Here is an 18,314-nt window from a genome sequence, read left to right on the forward strand (position 1 = left end):
TGAGAAAGTAGGGGGTATTGTGAAAATGGACTGAGATGAAATATACCTTGGGAAGTGATAATAGCCTTATGTTTAAGTTCATGGACTCTGACACAGATGGCCTGGTTTTGAATTCTATTATGCTATTTAGGAGCTGTGAGCTCAGGAAGGTTATTTAACAGCTTCCTCTCTGTAAATGGAGACGCTAGTGCCTGCTTTATAGGATTGTTGCAAGAATTAGAGGGCAGCATAAAACATGCTTCGAACAATGTTAGTGGCTATTGTCATTGTAATTAACCCATAAAGCACATCTCAAGGTGCATGGCACAGCGCTCATTTCGACACCAGTATTACACTACTTGTGCCTGTAAAATGGGCCTCCATGTGGGCTTTTCTATCTACTGAGGCCTTGCTGCTCCCTGGGGTAAGAGACTGGGTGGGGAGGGAGGGATGTGGTGGGTGAACAGGGAAGAATGATGCCGCAGAGCCACGTGGGCTGTGGGGAAGTCTTGGGCTTGGACAGGTAAACAGATCTCTTCATGAATGTCACAGTATAGACTATGTATTTGGATCCCATCAATTTTGTTTTTTTTTTTAAGTTTTATTTTGTCGATATACATTGTGGCTGAGGGCCGAGCCCGTGGCGCACTTGGTACATTGTGGCTGATTATTACTCCCCATCACCAAAACCTCCCTCCCTCCTCCCTCTCCCCCTCCCCCCAACAATGTCCTTTCTGTTTGCTTGTCGTATCAACTTCAAGTAGTTGTGGTTGTTATAGCTTCTTCCCCCCCCCCCCGGTTTTTATTTTGTGTGTGTGTGTGTGTGTGTGTGTGTGTGTGTGTGTGTGTGAATTTATATATTAATTTTTAGCTCCCACCAATCAGTGAGAACATGTGGTATTTCCCTTTCTGTGCCTGACTTGTTTCACTTAATATAATTCTCTCAAGGTCCATCCATGTTGTTGCAAATGGCAGTATTTCATTCGTTTTTATAGCTGAGTAGTATTCCATTGTGTAGATGTACCACATTTTCCGTATCCACTCATCCGATGATGGGCATTTGGGCTGGTTCCAACTCTTGGCTATTGTAAAGAGTGCTGCGATAAACATTGGGGAACAGGTATACCTTCGACTTGATGATTTCCATTCCTCTGGGTATATTCCCAACAGTGGGATGGCTGGGTCGTATGGTAGATCTATTTGCAATTGTTTAAGGAACCTCCATACCATTTTCCATAGAGGCTGCACCATTTTGCAGTCCCACCAACAATGTATGAGAGTTCCTTTTTCTCCACAACCTCGCCAGCATTTATCGTTCAGGGTCTTTGGATTTTAGCCATCCTAACTGGGGTTAGATGGTATCTCAGTGTGGTTTTGATTTGCATTTCCCGGATGCTGAGTGATGTTGAGCATTTTTTCATATGTCTGTTGGCCATTTGTATATCTTCCTTAGAGAAATGCCTACTTAGCTCTTTTGCCCATTTTTTAATTGGGTTGCTTGTTTTCTTCTTGTAAAGTTGTTTGAGTTCCTTATATATTCTGGATATTAATCCTTTGTCAGATGTATATTTTGCAAATATTTTCTCCCACTCTGTTGGTTGTTTTTTAACTCTGTTAATTGTTTCCTTTGCTGTGCAGAAGCTTTTTAGTTTGATATAATCCCATTTGTTTATTTTTCCTTTGGTTGCCCGTGCTTTTGGGGTCATATTCATGAAGTCTGTGCCCAGTCCTATTTCCTGAAGTGTTTCTCCTATGTTTTCTTTAAGAAGTTTTATTGTTTCAGGGTGTATATTTAAATCCTTAATCCATTTTGAGTTGATTTTAGTATATGGTGAGAGGTATGGATCTAGTTTCATTCTCCTGCATATGGATATCCAGTTATCCCAGCACCATTTGCTGAAAAGGCAGTCCCTTCCCCAGTGAATAGGCTTGGTGCCTTTGTCAAAGATCAGATGGCTGTAGGCGTGTGGGTTGATTTCTGGATTCTCTATTCTATTCCATTGATCGGTGTGTCTGTTTTTATGCCAGTACCATACTGTTCTGGTTATTATACCTTTGTAGTATAGCTTAAAGTCAGGTAGTGTTATGCCTCCAGCTTTATTTTTTTTGCTCAGCATTGCTTTGGCTATGCGTGGTCTTTTATTGTTCCATATAAATGTCTGGATAGTTCTTTCCATTTCTGAGAAAAATGTCTTTGGAATTTTGATGGGGATTGCATTGAATTTGTATATCACTTTGGGTAGTATGGACATTTTCACTATGTTGATTCTTCCAATCCAAGAGCATGGGATATCTTTCCATCTTCTTGTATCCTCTCTAATTTCTCTCAGCAGTGGTTTGTAGTTCTCATTATAGAGATTTTTCACCTCCTTGGTTAACTCAATTCCTAAGTATTTTATTTTTTTGGTGGCTATTGTAAATGGGCAGGCTTTCTTGATTTCTTGTTCTGCATGTTCACTATTGGAGAAAAGAAATGCTACTGATTTTTGTGTGTTGATTTTGTATCCTGCTACTGTGCTGAAATCATTTATCAGTTCCAAGAGTTTTTTTGTAGAGGTTTTAGGCTGTTCGATATATAGGATCATGTCATCTGCAAACAGGGACAGTTTGACTTCATCTTTTCCAAATTGGATGCCCTTTATTTCCTTCTCTTCTCTGATTGCTCTGGCTAGTACTTCCAACACTATGTTGAATAGGAGTGGTGAGAGTGGGCATCCTTGTCTAGTTCCTGTTCTTAAAGGAAAAGCTTTCAGCTTTTCCCCATTCAGGATGATATTGGCAGTGGGTTTGTCATATATGGCTTTAATTATGTGGAGATACTTTCCCTCTATACCTAACTTATAGAGGGTCTTTGTCATGAATGAGTGCTGAACTTTATCAAATGCTTTTTCAGCATCTATAGAGATGATCATATGGTCCTTGTGTTTGACTTTATTAATATGGTGTATCACATTTATTGATTGGCATATGTTGAACCAACCTTGCATCCCTGGGATGAATCCCACTTGATCGTGGTGAATAATTTTACGTATGTGTTGCTGTATTCTGTTTGCTAGTATTTTAGTGAGGATTTTTGCATCTATATTCATCAAGGATATCGGCCTGTAGTTTTCTTTTTTGGTTATATCTTTACCTGGTTTTGGTATCAGGATGATGTTTGCTTCATAGAATGAGTTTGGAAGATTTGCGTCTGTTTCAATCTTTTTGAATAGCTTGTAAAGAATCGGTGTCAATTCCTCATTGAATGTATGGTAAAATTCTGCTGCGAATCCATCTGGTCCTGGGCTTTTCTTTGTTGGGAGCCTACTGATAACAGCTTCAATCTCCTTTATTGTTATTGGTCTGTTCAAATTTTCTACGTCTTCATGGTTCAGTTTTGGGAGCTTGTGTGTGTCCAGAAATTTATCCATTTCCTCCAGATTTTCAAACTTGTTGGTGTATAGTTGTTTATAGTAGTCTCGAATGATTCCTTGTATTTCAGATGAATCCGTTGTAATATCGCCTTTTTCATTTCTAATTTTTGTTATTTGAGTCTTCTCTCTTCTTTTTTTTGTTAGCCATGCTAATGGTTTGTCAATTTTATTTATCTTTTCAAAAAACCAACTTTTTGATTCGTTGATCTTTTGAATTGTTTTTTGGGTTTCAATTTCATTCAGTTCTGCTCTGATCTTAATGATTTCTTTCCATCTGCTAACTTTAGGTTTGGATTGTTCTTGTTTTTCTAGTTCTTTAAGGTGAAGTGTTAGGTTGTTCACTTGCCATCTTTCTATTCTTGTGAAGTGAGCATTTAATGCAATAAATTTCCCCCTTAATACTGCTTTTGCAGTGTCCCACAGATTTTGGTATGATGTATTATGGTTTTCATTAGTTTCAATAAATTTTTTGATTTCCTGCTTGATTTCTTCTTGGACCCATATGTCATTAAGTAGAATGCAGTTTAATTTCCATGTGTTTGTATAGTTTCCAGAGTTTCGTTTGTTATTAATTTCTAATTTTAATCCATTGTGGTCTGAGAAAATACATGGGATTATTCCAACTTTTTTGAATTTATTGAGACTTGATTTGTGACCTCATATGTGATCTATCCTGGAGAATGATCCATGTGCTGATGAGAAGAATGAATATTCTGAGGTTGTTGGATGGAATGTTCTGTAGATATCTGCCAATTCCAATTGGTCTAGAGTATTGTTTAGATCTTGTGTTTCTCTACTGATTCTTTGCCTAGATGATCTAATATTGACAGTGGGGTGTTCAGGTCCCCTGCTCTTATGGTATTAGTGTCTATTTCCTTCTTTAGGTCTAATAGAGTTTGTTTTATAAATCTGGCTGCTCCAACATTGGGTGCGTACATATTTATGATTGTTATGTCTTCTTGATGCATCAGTCCTTTTATCATTAAGTAGTGTCCCTCATTGTCTCTTTTTACGGTTTTTAGTTTAAAGTCTATTTTGTCAGATATAAGAATAGCTACTCCAGCTCGTTTTTCTTTTCTGTTTGCATGCTAAATCGTTTTCCATCCTTTCACGCTTAGTCTATGTGAATCTTTATGGGTGAGGTGGGTCTCTTGTAGGTAGCATATAGTTGGGTCCTCCTTTTTGATCCAGTCAGCCAGTCTGTGTCTTTTGATTGGGGAATTTAAGCCTTTTACATTAAGAGTTGTTATTGAAAGGTGTTGATTTATTCCTAGCATTTTATTGGTTGTTTGGTTGTCTTAGGTGTCTTTTGTTCCTTGCTTTCTGATTTACTGTTTGGTTTCTGTGTTTGTTGGTTCCTTAGGTTGTAGATAGTGTTTTTGTTTGATTGTTTTCTCTTCATGAATGCCATTTTTATTATACTAGTGGGTTTTGATATTTCTTGGGTTTTTATGGCAGTGGTAGTTATTTTTCAGGAACCAAACCCAGTACTCCCTTGAGTATTTCTTGTAAAGGTGGTCATGTGGTAGTGAACTCCCGCAGTTTTTGTTTGTCTGAGAAATATACTATTTGCCCTTCATTTCGGAAGGATAGCCTTGCAGGGTAGAGTATTCTTGGCTGGCAATCTTTATCTTTTAGTATTTTGAATATATCATCCCATTCCTTTCTAGCTTTTGGATCCCATCAGTTTTTGACAAATAAAGGATTTACACCATTGTGAACCTACTTTTGGTTGCCCGTTTTATTTTTCCTATTGCACCCTGCATCAACACTAAATAAGATGGGTCCTTCATTCCTAATGGTTTCCTTTATAAACTGCTTAACTTTCTTGGCGAATAGAAAGCCCTCAACAAACATTAGCTATTATTATGTGACCAAGTTCCCTATTCCACACCAACCTGGGGACCAGAATAATCATATTTCTCCAGTTCAGTCTCCACCTGCAGAACTGCAGAAAGCCTCAAAGTCCTTGTTTCCTTTGAGACTCACTGTATTTTCTGCAGTTTTCAATAACAGATGATTTTGTTGAATTTAAGTTTTTAGTTATATTGCAGCAAAAGAAGTTCAGATTTGGAAAACAATATTAAAATTATAGTACTGAATATTCTTTCTTTAAATTCCATTCCCCTCAGATATTCTAATTCACCCAACAGAAGGCAGCTTAACCTTCCCTGAAGCTCCTTGGTTCCTATGAAAAATGATTCCCCCTTAACTCTCCTTCTCTAAATCTCTTCCTGTGCTAAAGCAATATCATCAGAGATGAGGCCCTGCACTGTTTTGGGAAAATATATCTAAAACCATGGCCTTATAGTTTGGCAAGCTCCGTTTCCCAAATGCCTGTGCTGTATTCCTAAGATTTCTGCCATTTCCCTGACTGATAAGGGATAATCTAAGACAAATTTTATTGAAACAACTTGGGGTCACCATTAGAGGCCCAGGCAGTCAGCTCCTGCTGCAATGTGTGTTTGGAGGAATAAGTAGGAATAAGCCCCTTAAAATCTTCAGCCATTTAAAATCTCAAAACTAGGGGATCCCAAACTAGGAAGCAACAATGGTTGCCTTGGCAATAGAAATGACCCCATTATTAAAACACACACACACATTTTCCTCTGATTATAAGAGCAAACTCACAATTCTTAAAAAATAGAGAACGTATTAGATGAAGATTTTAAAACCACCACTAATGTTCTCTTATACAGGTGTTTATGAGCACATTGAGATTATACTTCATTCGTGGCTTTGTTATTTTGCTTTTGTCCCCATTTGTATTTTCAATATCGCTATGTAAAGGGATACATTAGTCTACATAATTTGGAAAGTATTTGGGATAGCTAATAAAATTAAAGAAAAAAAAAACCCACAGGATCTGGGATCTCAAGGGGTAGAATAAAGGATTCTTTTCTTCTGTCTTTCATCTTTTATTTATCTTTTCCTGTTGAATTCACTTTTTCCTACTGCAAAGAGTCTGTGGGGCTGGGGTGAATAAAAAAATTATTATAGTAAATAAATATTGTTATGGGAATATTCTGAGTAAATATTCTTCAAGAGCATTAGCTGACTACAGAATCCCTTTGTCATATGTATGGATAAAATAATGTAATTATTATCATAATTACAATCTCTTACTGTCACTCATTTGGGTTGTTTCTAACTTTCCACTCTTTTAAGCAGTTCTTTATGTATAAAGGTACATAAATAACATACTCAATTTGGCATCTCTTTGACTATGAGAAAGGTTAATCATTTTCACATTTTATTGGCCCTTTGTACTTCTGTGGTTGGTCCATTCTGTGACTTAAGTAATGCTTTTTGGAATATTCGCAAGTGATTATTAGTCCATAGTCTCCTCTGCTTCTCTCTTAAATTGCTGGTGAGCTTTGAACAGCAGGTCCCTGTTTTCTACTTCTCTTCCCTTAGCCCCAGTTCCCCTTAGAATGAGAGCAATCAGACCAAGGTCCAGGGTTTTCAGACTGCCCAGATCTGGTCCAAACCCTTGAGCTCCGTCCAGTCTGAATCTCTGAACCTGGCAAAGGCAGCCCCTGGTAGTAAGGAGGCTGGAGTGTGTGTTTGCATCTCAGCATTAGTCTGGAATACACTTTAAGAAACAACTTGAATTAGTAATTCATCACAAATCTTATTGCTTTTGTTTTTCATTGCAAATTACATTTGCACTTGACCTACCTTTATATAAGTGCAAAACCTCAGCTAAAATCATAAAAATTTTTTAAATTCCCCATAAGTCAGAAATATTTTGAGCTGATCATATGCTTAAGAAGGTCTAAGGTTGGTTGACCATATTGTTATCCACTACAGATTATGTGATAATGACCTAATTTTGTTTAGCTGTAATTTTTTTTATTCTAACGCAAATACACATTTGCTGAGGAAGAATGGTTTCAGAAGTGAGTTCACCTGTGATCCCAAACATCTCTTGTCCACTGGCCTTCTTAATTTTTTTAGAGGATCTGTCTGTTCTGCTGGGATGTGATCTCTTCCATTGCTCCATGTCATTCAACTCCTACTGCAAGATCAAACCCAGGGCTTGGTACACAACAAGCATTTCAACTTTTTTGTGTGTGTGCAGCGGGGAGAGGGGGGAAATGAAAGAAAAAGTTACCTTTCACTTTAGCAGTTTGACATTTGAGATGTACTTTTGCTGCAGAAAACATCCATTCTGTTATCACTTAAAATATTACCAAAGTATTATTCCTACTCAAAATGGATGTGTGAATGAATTCATGTGAGGATTAAATCACAGGTTATGTTTCTGGATGTGGAAAAGAGCAGTACCGTTTTTATGGTTGAGAAATCAGATAAGTGCCTGGTATGGAAGTTTCTTTCTCATTTTTGCAGAGGATAGATGCTAATTTGAGGGCTGTGTGTGGGTAATTCATAAATGAGGAAAAAGCTCTTCTGGATGACCTAAATTTCTCCTCAGAGACCCCATGGCAAAAACAGCAGGTGACCCAAACTGTCAACTAGACCATACTAGATTTTGTCTACACAAGAAAATGAGATGGAAGGAAAACAAAGCTTGGACATGATGTGAATGTTAAAGGGCATCTTCAGAAAGTAAGATCGTAGGGGCCGAGGTTCCAAAAGGGAAGGTGGCTTATGATAGCTGAGACACCTCAAAATTGAATCCTAAGAACTAAAGGAAGAAAGCAGAGTATTTAATAACATCACCTTATGGGTAAAGAAGGAGTTCTTGAATAAAATTAGATTATAAAAGACCAGTTTTTCAGAAGGAAATGGAAGCATGCAACCAGCCAAGAATACATGTAATATAGAATCAAAGATGAGAACAGTGTAAGGGAATTAAAGCTCAGAATGAGATGAAACTGGAGGGGAAAAGTCAGCAAAAGGGAGTTTCCCTGTGAAGTTCGAAAGAAGATGATGAACAGGAAATGCAAGGGAAAAGCTCAGTCCTGAAGGGATGGTATGATGTTGAAAACCACCTGCGGTTCCTGAGCTCCCTGAGTCAGGGCCATAGCATCTATTCCTCTGCACACCTGAAGCCAGACAGTGACTGACTCATGAAAGACATCCCACCAAAATTCCTTAAACCATATCACAGAGGAGTAAGTCAATCATTTAACTCCTGCTTAATTGTCTTTTCTATGGGGAAAAAAAAACTTTCAGAATGGAAAATGTGGAGCCAACAGCATAAAATAAAGGAAAAAAATGAAATGGTTACACACGATGACAGAAAAAGGGAAAATTTTGAGTCAGTACAGAAAGTACTTGCTAATAACTCGAATAGCCTTAAACTTGATACAGGCATCTTACTGGATAGTAAATGCCATTATCAAATTTATCACTAATAAAACTTCCCTCACTCTTTTTCCATTATTCATGTAACTGTTTTGGGTTAATAATGTGAGATACCACTGCACTAACTTTTTATATTTCATTATATATTTATCTGATGAAATTAGAAATTAAAATTATAAATTCCCTATTCCTTTTGTCTAAAAATTATGTAAAATTTCATTAAACACCTTTCTTGCTCCAAGTTCTTTTGTGCATGAAATGTTTAAAAACAATAAAACATTTCCACTGTGTTTGTGTGGAAAAAGCCCCAATAAAACCAAATAATAAAATTACAACATTGTTTTGCCCCTTTTTACAGCATCCTAACCGAAGGTGATAATGTTTCTTCAAATATCCAGTATTCCAATATTTTTCTAAAATAAAGCAGGTATTTTATTAAAATGGAAACTGTATTAGATCACTTACAGGATATGTGAGCACACAATAGGAAAACATTGCTCAACTTCTACTCAATCAGGGCTTGGCGTGTTATGTATGTGTAGAGGGGAGTATGTAAAATAAAATATCAGAATTTGAAAAAAAAATCAAGCAAATATCAAACAGTATCTCAGATCTTCATGAAGAAAAGATATCAGAGAAAAAGGATGGAAGTCAATGTTGAGAAGAACAAGAGAGTTTTTATAATTATAAACTTTATTTTTATTTACTATGCCAACATTTTCAGGAAAGAGACTTTACACCCAGTTTTTATAATTCATTTTACAGGCAAATTCTAATATACAGTATATACTTTGAACCAGTTTTTAAAGTCAGTGGGAAAAACAATACTGCAGATATTATTTTTGTTTTCAGTTAATAGTGACTTAGAGACTTTAAATTCTTAGGGTCAGCATTTTTTGTCATGGCAATGCTTTTACCAAGGAGAGTGGGTAGCTTTTCCCAACAAGGTTAAAATATATATCTTTAATAAATGTAGATTGGCACCCACCATCATAATCACTTATCCAAACGTATTTTTTCAAATTGCTGCAGCAAAAAAAGGGATATGTGGAAAGACCATTAGAAAACAGAAATCAAGCATAAGAATTAAGATAGCAAGGCTATCATCCCCAAAGAAAAAAATCAGGTATCTGTATTATAGTTATAATTAACTTCCGAATGTGTGCAGGAGCATGCAGACATAACCACCCCAATTAATTTAGCAACATGAAAACTACTGTGTAATATGGACAGTAAACAGAAATGGTGCTGCAGTCTTACTGTCTTCATTGCAAGCCTGTTTGATGATGCCAAAGTACATCCCCAGTGCCCTAGAGACCGGGAAATGAGTATGACAACTCTTCTCAGAAACCAAGAGTGCACCTCCGTGTCTGTAACACCATCTATGCTACAGGAACATTCAGAAGTGACAGCCATAGAGGGACCAAGTTCTCCTTGATGCACTGAGTAAAATGAGTACAATACTTAAGGGGACAATGGAATATTCAAAGAAAACTTAGTGCTTTAATGGGAGAAGTGACATGCTGAGGATATAATTCTCTGAAAGGCTGTACTGATATCTTCAAACAGCAATAATTACAGAGAAATTAATTTCAACAAACAAAGCCACACCCAATAGGAGGCATTTTGATACTTCAGGCACAACTCTAAGCAATTAAGCTCATTTAAAGTGCAAATCTGACATTTTCTTTCATATTCTTACTTAGATTTTTACTTGTTAAAATAGTTAGTTCCCTAATATCTATATAAATACAATGAACAGTAGTCTATATGCCTGAAAATATTGCACAAATGAAAATGAGACTCCAAAAGAAAAATGTTACATGGTCTCAGTTATTAGAAACATTCTAAATGGCTTAACTCTATAATTCTTTGTTTAATGCCTTAAAATCGCCTGCACCTGTACTGATAAACTCCTTAGGCCAAGCTTTCTTTAAAAATTTGATATCTATACCAGTAACAGTCAATATTTATTTTCTGCATACTCTATTTTCTCTTTCACAAATGTTAAACTTTACCAACCCCATAAAACTTCTTCCTCAGGACTTAAAATTCATACACTGCAACCATCTTCACTGATGTCACAAGAACTAAGAGAATAAATGATGTGAGTTCCTGTGGAGGAGTTGGCACAGAGTTGATTTATAGAAGCAATAAACAGAGATCAAGCCAAATCTGAGAAGGTGATCTCTGATTACTCAGTAGAGCTACATCCAAACTTCCACTTCTGAAAACATTTACTAAGGAGCAGACAAGCATAATATTCTTGCAGTTAAAAAAAAACAAAAACAAAAAAAATGCAGGCAAATACTTTGTTGTTTGTGCAAGCATCCTAGATTTTTTTCTCTTAAATACATTATGCTTCATAACTATATCCATGTCTATCTTCTGCCAAGATTAAGGCTTAACAAAGGTACAGAGAAGTTGAACTTATAAGTTAGCATTTCTGCAAATTCGTCAGGGAGAAAAAAAATAGAGCAGGAAAAAGATTAGAATAAACAAATTACTGTAGTCAACATTTTTATGTAACATACATTGAAGATATTTCCCTCAGACTAGGGGGCTAAACATAAATTGAAAATTTAAATCTTTGGGCCGAATTCGTGGCTCACTCGGGAGAGTGCGGCGCTGGGAGCGCAGCACTGGGAGCACCGAGGCCACAGGTTCAGATCCTATATAGGGATGGCCGGTGCGCATGATCACCGGCTGAGCGTGATGCGGGCGACACCAAGCCAAGGGTTACGATCCCCTTACCGGTCACACACACAAAAAATTTAAATCTTTCCCCCTAAGGATAAGGATAAGGCCAACTAGTAAATAATGTTTCATAACAGTTTATACCAACTTCTAAATAAACCAGAAACTTCCTAACTCACTAGTATGTTTTACTTTGGGGAAATACAGTATGACAGCATCCTATTTGCAACGTATGAGACCATTTTCTTTCTTCAAAGTGAAAGACCACATGTGTCCAATTACAGTTGCAGCCCTCATGCTTGTCTCCATGAACCAAGAAGTGCTTTGTTGTGTGTCTGATGATTCTGTACTAACAGCATCTGGACTACATGAAGAACTTTCTGAACCTCAGTGCCTCTCCAGCAGAAGTGCTACTGCATGCAGGTATGATACTAGATCTGTGCGGCTCAGTTGTTACCAAATCCAAGGATGGTTTGTATCCACTGAATGGCAAACTAACTCAAATGGTTCTCTTAGGTAAAGAAAGGCTGTGTCAAAATGGTAGCAAACACCTCTTTCAAAATTTCCACTAAAGTTCTGGCTGTTGTCTCTGTTATAAAGGGGCAGACAATACCACCAATACGCATTTTTTAAAGGAACCCCTAGAAACTTGAGGGACTAAATTTTTGGCCATAATCCCTTTTGATACATTTTTGGCCAGCTGCTCAAAACAAAAATTGACCTTGTAAGGTTATCTGTCTGAAAGATATTAATGACAATGAAAGAAACTACAGGTGAACAGCCTAAGGACGACATGATTTGAGAGAACAAGATGGCAAGTCTACTGAACCTTCGGGTAAGTGGCCCGCAGCATGATTAGGTTTGTGCACGTTTGCTTGGAGGTTCCACAGCCACCTTTTGTAGCACATTAAAATATTTCCTTTGAAATACCTTTTAGTACCCTTTTAATAAAACACAATTCCCCATCTCTACTTCTGTTTTTCTTCCCAAATCTACTTTTCAAGACATGGTCACCCAACAGAAAAGGGAAATCTAGGAAACTCACAAAAACAAAACTACTATAAATTCTAGCTTTCTCAAGAAAGTCTTACTTAAATTTATTGTTTTTCTCAAAATATTTTAACTTGTTTTGTTATATAAAATAGTTTTAAATTCTTCTGTATGAGATATTTATATCCCATAAGAGTTTTGTGCAAACACTTCAAGCCTATTATCCCAGTCTTCAGATAATAGCAGAAAGTCAATAAATATCAATATGACAAGTAAAGACTTAATTTAAAATACTGTGGAACCTTAAAACAGCTATAATGAATCCATAAGCCTTTATGGTTCAAAACTGAATTACCAGCAAAACTCTAGCACCAACATATGTTACAAATGGATACATCTTTAGGTATAGGTTTCAAGATGTATCCTCAAGCTCTCCAAAATTTACCCAGTAGCAAATATCAACATAAATATGTATGTGTAAAACAAGATGTTAAAGCAACATATAATTGGTTTATATATAACATGAAACATTTTCAGCCTGGAGAATTTGGCAAATGAATAAATAGTTAACATCAGCTAGCTGATCCTTGCAAGGAAAAATAAAACTTACATAGACTTCCCATTAAAAGCCTGATCTTTATTCATCAGAAAGCTTTTGCATAGACCTTTTAAATACACAAAACACTGGCCAGAACTCTGCTTACAGACTACCATCTTCCATTATCACCACAACTTTAGTGAAAATAGTAGCCATATTCACAGGAGGGACAAGTGAAAAAGAGTGAGGTTCTGATAAGCACAATTAATACAGACCTTAACAGGACTAAATCAGCAAAGCACACCTTTCTTGCCTGCTAAGTGGAATATTATCTGATGTGCAGAGGGATGGATAGCATGATTAGAGCCTTTGGCAGGCCCCTGAGATAGGTAAGCAAACTCTCTGTTTACCTGAGACAAGTATACTCAAATGGTATGTACTTCAACCAGGATATAAAATGGAAGAGCCAAAGTAGTAGAAGCTTCCACACTTTAATTTTAAGATTTGCAGGCTTTCAATGAAACCTCCACCATGGTAGCAAACTGCACATAAAGCTATTAAAGGACAGATTGTTTTTTAACAAAACAAATTGGCAGGTGATGGCTATGTACTTAATGAATCTTTGGTTTAGGAAGATGAGAATATCGAGAATATCGACTGGAGGCCAAACAATCCCCAGAATGCAAACTGCCATTCGAATTGTGCATGATTTCTTTTCGTTGTGTTAGTGGCCTTGGGATGCTTGTCTTGGCCTGGAAGTTTTGAGGCTCCAGTTGGGGGTTGCTTATTTGTTTTTGTTTGAAAGAGCCTGAAGGGGGACGGAGCTTAGACGCTTTCAGATTTGGATTATTTGCAAGGTTTGTTTGACTAGATGTTGGCTGAAGTTTTGCTGAATTACATGGTGTGATTACTGGTGACTTCTTACAAGTGGGAGTTCTACTTGGAGATGATTCAGAACCTGGAGGAGGTGCCAAAGAATTCAAGATGGACGGTTTTAAAAGCTGCAAGGACTTGGGCTGAGGCGTGTAGCCCACTGAAGGAGACTGATTTCTTCCAACTCTCTTAGCCTGGACTACTGTACTTGACTGGGGAGGTGTCTGAAGAGAAGTGGGTACAAACTGCATGTCACTAATTTGATTACTTGCCAAATGATAAGGCTCTTGAGCATTCACGGTCATATTCAAGTTTGCTTCCAAAGGTGTTCTCTTAGACCAATCCATCGTGGACTGTGGGTTTGATGAGTAAGGCCGGTCTTCCAAACCACAGTTGCTTTCTTGTTGCAAGCCTTGTGTAAAGCTTCTATCCAGATGTGCAACATCCTGACACATGCCTTGGACTGCACATTCACTGTTGGCCTCGATATGTTGTTGCTTTATTAGTTTTCCCTGGGCGTGGTCTGTGGGTCTGGGAAGGCTGCTGGAAGGCTGTAGTACTTGAGGCTGTTGAAATTAAAAACAACATTAGCAGCAATTTACCTCAGAAATGCCACCCAGAACTAATATAAGTTCCAATTAGGCTGTATTGGTACTTATTATGCTTTAATATGGAAAGTATGTGGGAGGGGAGTTTTAATTAAAAAATGAAGTGCAATATTCAAGCGAATTCATGGAACACATATAAGAATGATAATGCAAACACAAAATCATACAGGCAATAAACACTGAACAAGGTCCAAACTTAAGTAGGGGAAAAGAAAATATTAAAGTACAGATTTATTGTAGAAAAAAATTCCTGCCTTAATAGATTCATTAAGTATTTAAAACCTTATATATCTGAGAGTTTGACAGAATGACTTCCATAGCACTTTGGTTTAATCTCCACAAAGTATTCAGATATTAACTGTGACCTTCAGAATATTACCCATTTTAAAGTTTTTTTTAAAGTAAAGTTGTACACCATGTCACAAAGTGCTGGTACCTCTGGCAAGAATTAAAATTACCAGCAGATAAACAAGGTTTAGAGTAAAGATTTTATTCTCAGTTTATGTGAAATTCTAAATATTTAAACAAAAATAGGTTAATACATTTAGCTAATGCTAACCTACCTTGGATATTCTTGTTCCAAAGTTTCAAAATAAAATTATTTCAGAGCTTATTTGTACTACCTCGTTGCTATTATGGCTGATACGTGAAAAATAGATCTACCTTGCCCAAGACTGAACATTTGCTTAATAAAATTATAAACGACCAGCCTTTTGAATAATGGCTGAGAGTAAAACAAATTTGAAATTGCATCGAACTAGAACTAAAGCACAGAGATCTAAGATAGCAAAGTTCCTAAGGCCAATGTGCCTCATACACACTTCTCTGCAGCTTACTGTGTGGTTACATTCCACAAAAATCAAAGGAAACATGTGTTTTCTACTGCTTTTGGACATCCAGTGAAAAAGTATAAATCTTACAGTTACCTTTCAATGGCCCAAATAGTTAAAATATGTGGGGCAGGGCCTACTGGGCTTGTCCTGATACAGAGGTGGTTGCTACAAATGTGTAATCTCGCTCTCTTTCTCTCTCTCTCACACACACACACACACACTCTCTCTCTCTCTCTCTCTCTTTCTATTAAATAACGTGAGCTAGAATTTCAAAGTTTGGCAAAGGACTTTGAAATGTGAAATTTAGAAGACCATTTTTCACTAATAAAATACCTTTTTTTTTTTTTTTTACTATGCTAATCCACAAATAAATCTATACAGTATCTCGAATTTCTCCAATAGAAAGGGTGGATGTGTTTCTATTGCATCAAGTGTATTTTTTCACTTCTTTCATCTCCTTGACCAGCACTGGATGATGGCTGCTCAGGGTCAGCAGTTGGGGATTAGATTATGGCGGGGCTGGGAGTGACTGAGAACAAGGCTTGCAGGCTCATGGAGGGATGGTTGGCCATGATGGCATACGGCTGGCTTGCTTTGTAAAAAATAAAAAATAAAATGAAGCCAATGACTATTCAAAACTGATCCATACAGAGCCATAAATCTGATTGCACAATGCTTAAAATAAACAAGCCATCTCTGTTGTTGCCTCAAGCTAAAATATCCCAGACTTTAAAATCACTGGGCATTTTCACAATAAATCACTACAAAGATGAGTAAACTGTCCCTCAACATGAAGGTACTAAAATCACCAAATAATTAATTCAACAGACTTTCTTTGCAGTTCCCAATGAAAAAACAACCTTGCCTAAGTAATCATCAACCACAGAAAGATTAGTGGAAAAATAGAGTGGGACTTAACCAAAATCTACCAAAGGAAAAAAGTTTTAACCAGGGAGAAGGTAGTATCAAATAAAGATTTGTTTTCCCTTTTCACCTGCTTCACCTTCCAACATAACAAAACATTCTAGTCTCAAGTTACAAATCCTAAAGCAATTTAAGAGTTTTGAAAATATCAGTGAAAATTTTTTTAAAAAGACTTTATTATGTTTATTGCCAGCAAGAAGAAAAAGTATAACCACGTGTTAGCATCTTAAAGCACAGAAAGGTATGATTTTCCAATTAAGAAAAAGTAATAAACTGATTATTAAGATAACCAAACCTTCAGAAAAGAGGCATTGTTAACTGTAGGTAAACTATCCATTTGCACTGCTCTGATTACCAAAACTACCCAACTGACCACTGCTTATCAAGGAAATAAATGGAAACACAAAGGAGAGTCAGGAAGACAGCTTATATTAAATGCAGTAAAGCTTCATTTCAAATATTGAGAAATTAGAAGATAACCATATATATTTTTAAGAATAATAATATGATGAATCTTTTAACTGAGGGTAAACTGAACAGTTATATAAATAATTAAACTATCACTTAATTACATTAAATAAGTCAGCAGTTTCTGTATCCTAAAAAACTATAGATTTTATATTTTTCTTAAAAATTAATTTTAGTGACATAATTTCCCTATCCCAAAATAAATGTCTTGTCTTATTATTTATTTGAAAACTATAGTTTAGAAAATCAATCCCACTACTGTAAAGCAAAAAGTCTCTTTGAAGAATAATAAGAAATGACTATAATGTGAGGAGGACCAAGGAAACGACTTGCTCCTGACACGTAGAAGACGACGTGGAAGTGGTTACCCACTGAGGACTGGACTGTCATTAATTACCTGCTAGCAAGTTGAACAACAAGCCACGTCTTAATCTCTAACTCTAAGCAAGCAAAGGAGAGATATGTTCTGATGGCTTAATGCTTACACCATGATTTCCCCAGATTCTAAACAGTCAACTTTAATATAAAGGCAAAATGTTAACAATTCATCTTGCCACATCCACTACTGCTTCTAGGACCCTAAAAAGATGTCCTAAGACATAAAAATAAAATTCTAAATAAAAATAAAATTAAAATTCTTAAAAATAAATTCTGAATATAAAAAGAAAGATCCCATTTCCTCATGGATAAGAACACTAACAGGAAGGAATATCAAGACTACTCATTTTTTAAAGGAATATTATGTATCATGTACTATACAAGGCTTGGGAAAATCTGGAACTGCACACAATGTTGTTACTCTGATTGAAGGGCCTAGAGAAGGAGATAGTCAGGTAAATACATGATGAGACCATATCCCAAGCATAACAACATATGGGAACAAAAAGAAAACATATGCCTGATTGGAGAGGTCACAGAAAGCCATCTAAGAATTGCAAACAATCTGCACTGAGTTTTAAGAGTGAAGAGGAGTCTGCCAAGTAGAAAGAAGGGAAGAACATTCTAGATAGTGGGCTAGTACATGCTAAGCTAAACACAGAGGCAGAAAAAAAACATGGCATGTTTTGGTCACTTCAAATTGATAGGGTGAATTTGCAGAGTACAGCACTGGTGGGAAAGTGTAGGCAAAGGCCAGTTCCTAAGGGAATTCATGTCAGGCTAAGTAGTTCTGACTTCATTCTGTAGACAGATGATCAGAGACACTGATGGGTTTTAAGCATAGGAATTATAAGATCCAATGTGTGTTTCAGAACTCTGGAAACACTCTGGTGGAATCAGTGAGGAATGTAACTGGAGGGGATGAGATTGTAAACGGAACAGCCAAATAGTAAGCCATTGCAAACATTACAGGTGAAAAATTATAAGGGTCTAAAATTAGGATACTGGCAGAAAAACTGGAAAGGATTGAAAAGAGATCTGAAGTTATGACAAGCAAGATAAGGTACTGCTCTGCATCAAAAAAGGGCCTCTGGGGAAGTTGCCCGTGCATTTCACAAGCCCCAGCAGCCTGTGTGATGCAGAGAGCAAAAGGAATCCCCTCATTACTCCAGAGACTTCAGGAAACTCCCCGTACTCACAAATGAGTAGAGCTTTAAGTACTCCATCCTTACACTTGTGGAGGGGTTGGTTACTGAAATTTCAAAATGTGGATCTGTCTCCAGACTTAAGGAGCTAACTGCCTCTAACTGGACTCAGCAATTTATTTTAGTTGGATAAA

The 18,314-nt window shown here is 36.8% G+C and overlaps 1 protein-coding gene across 5 annotated transcripts in view; it reads right to left on the reverse strand.

The window, feature by feature from the left end:
• Window positions 1-12,969: 12,969 nt before the first annotated feature.
• The window catches only part of CCSER2 (coiled-coil serine rich protein 2), a 215,429-nt gene continuing 210,084 nt past the window's right edge, over window positions 12,970-18,314 (reverse strand). For 4 of the 5 annotated variants that reach the window (XM_063085363.1, XM_063085364.1, XM_063085366.1 and 1 more), the window contains one exon: window positions 12,970-14,330. In XM_063085363.1, coding sequence (XP_062941433.1) covers window positions 13,503-14,330 — 828 coding nt within the window. In that variant the 3' untranslated portion in view covers window positions 12,970-13,502. The remainder of the gene's footprint in view (window positions 14,331-18,314) is intronic. The other variant, XM_063085365.1, reaches the window with a different exon arrangement.

The sequence above is a fragment of the Cynocephalus volans genome, chromosome 2 (assembly GCF_027409185.1).
Source record: "Cynocephalus volans isolate mCynVol1 chromosome 2, mCynVol1.pri, whole genome shotgun sequence".
Lineage (NCBI taxonomy): Eukaryota > Metazoa > Chordata > Mammalia > Dermoptera > Cynocephalidae > Cynocephalus > Cynocephalus volans.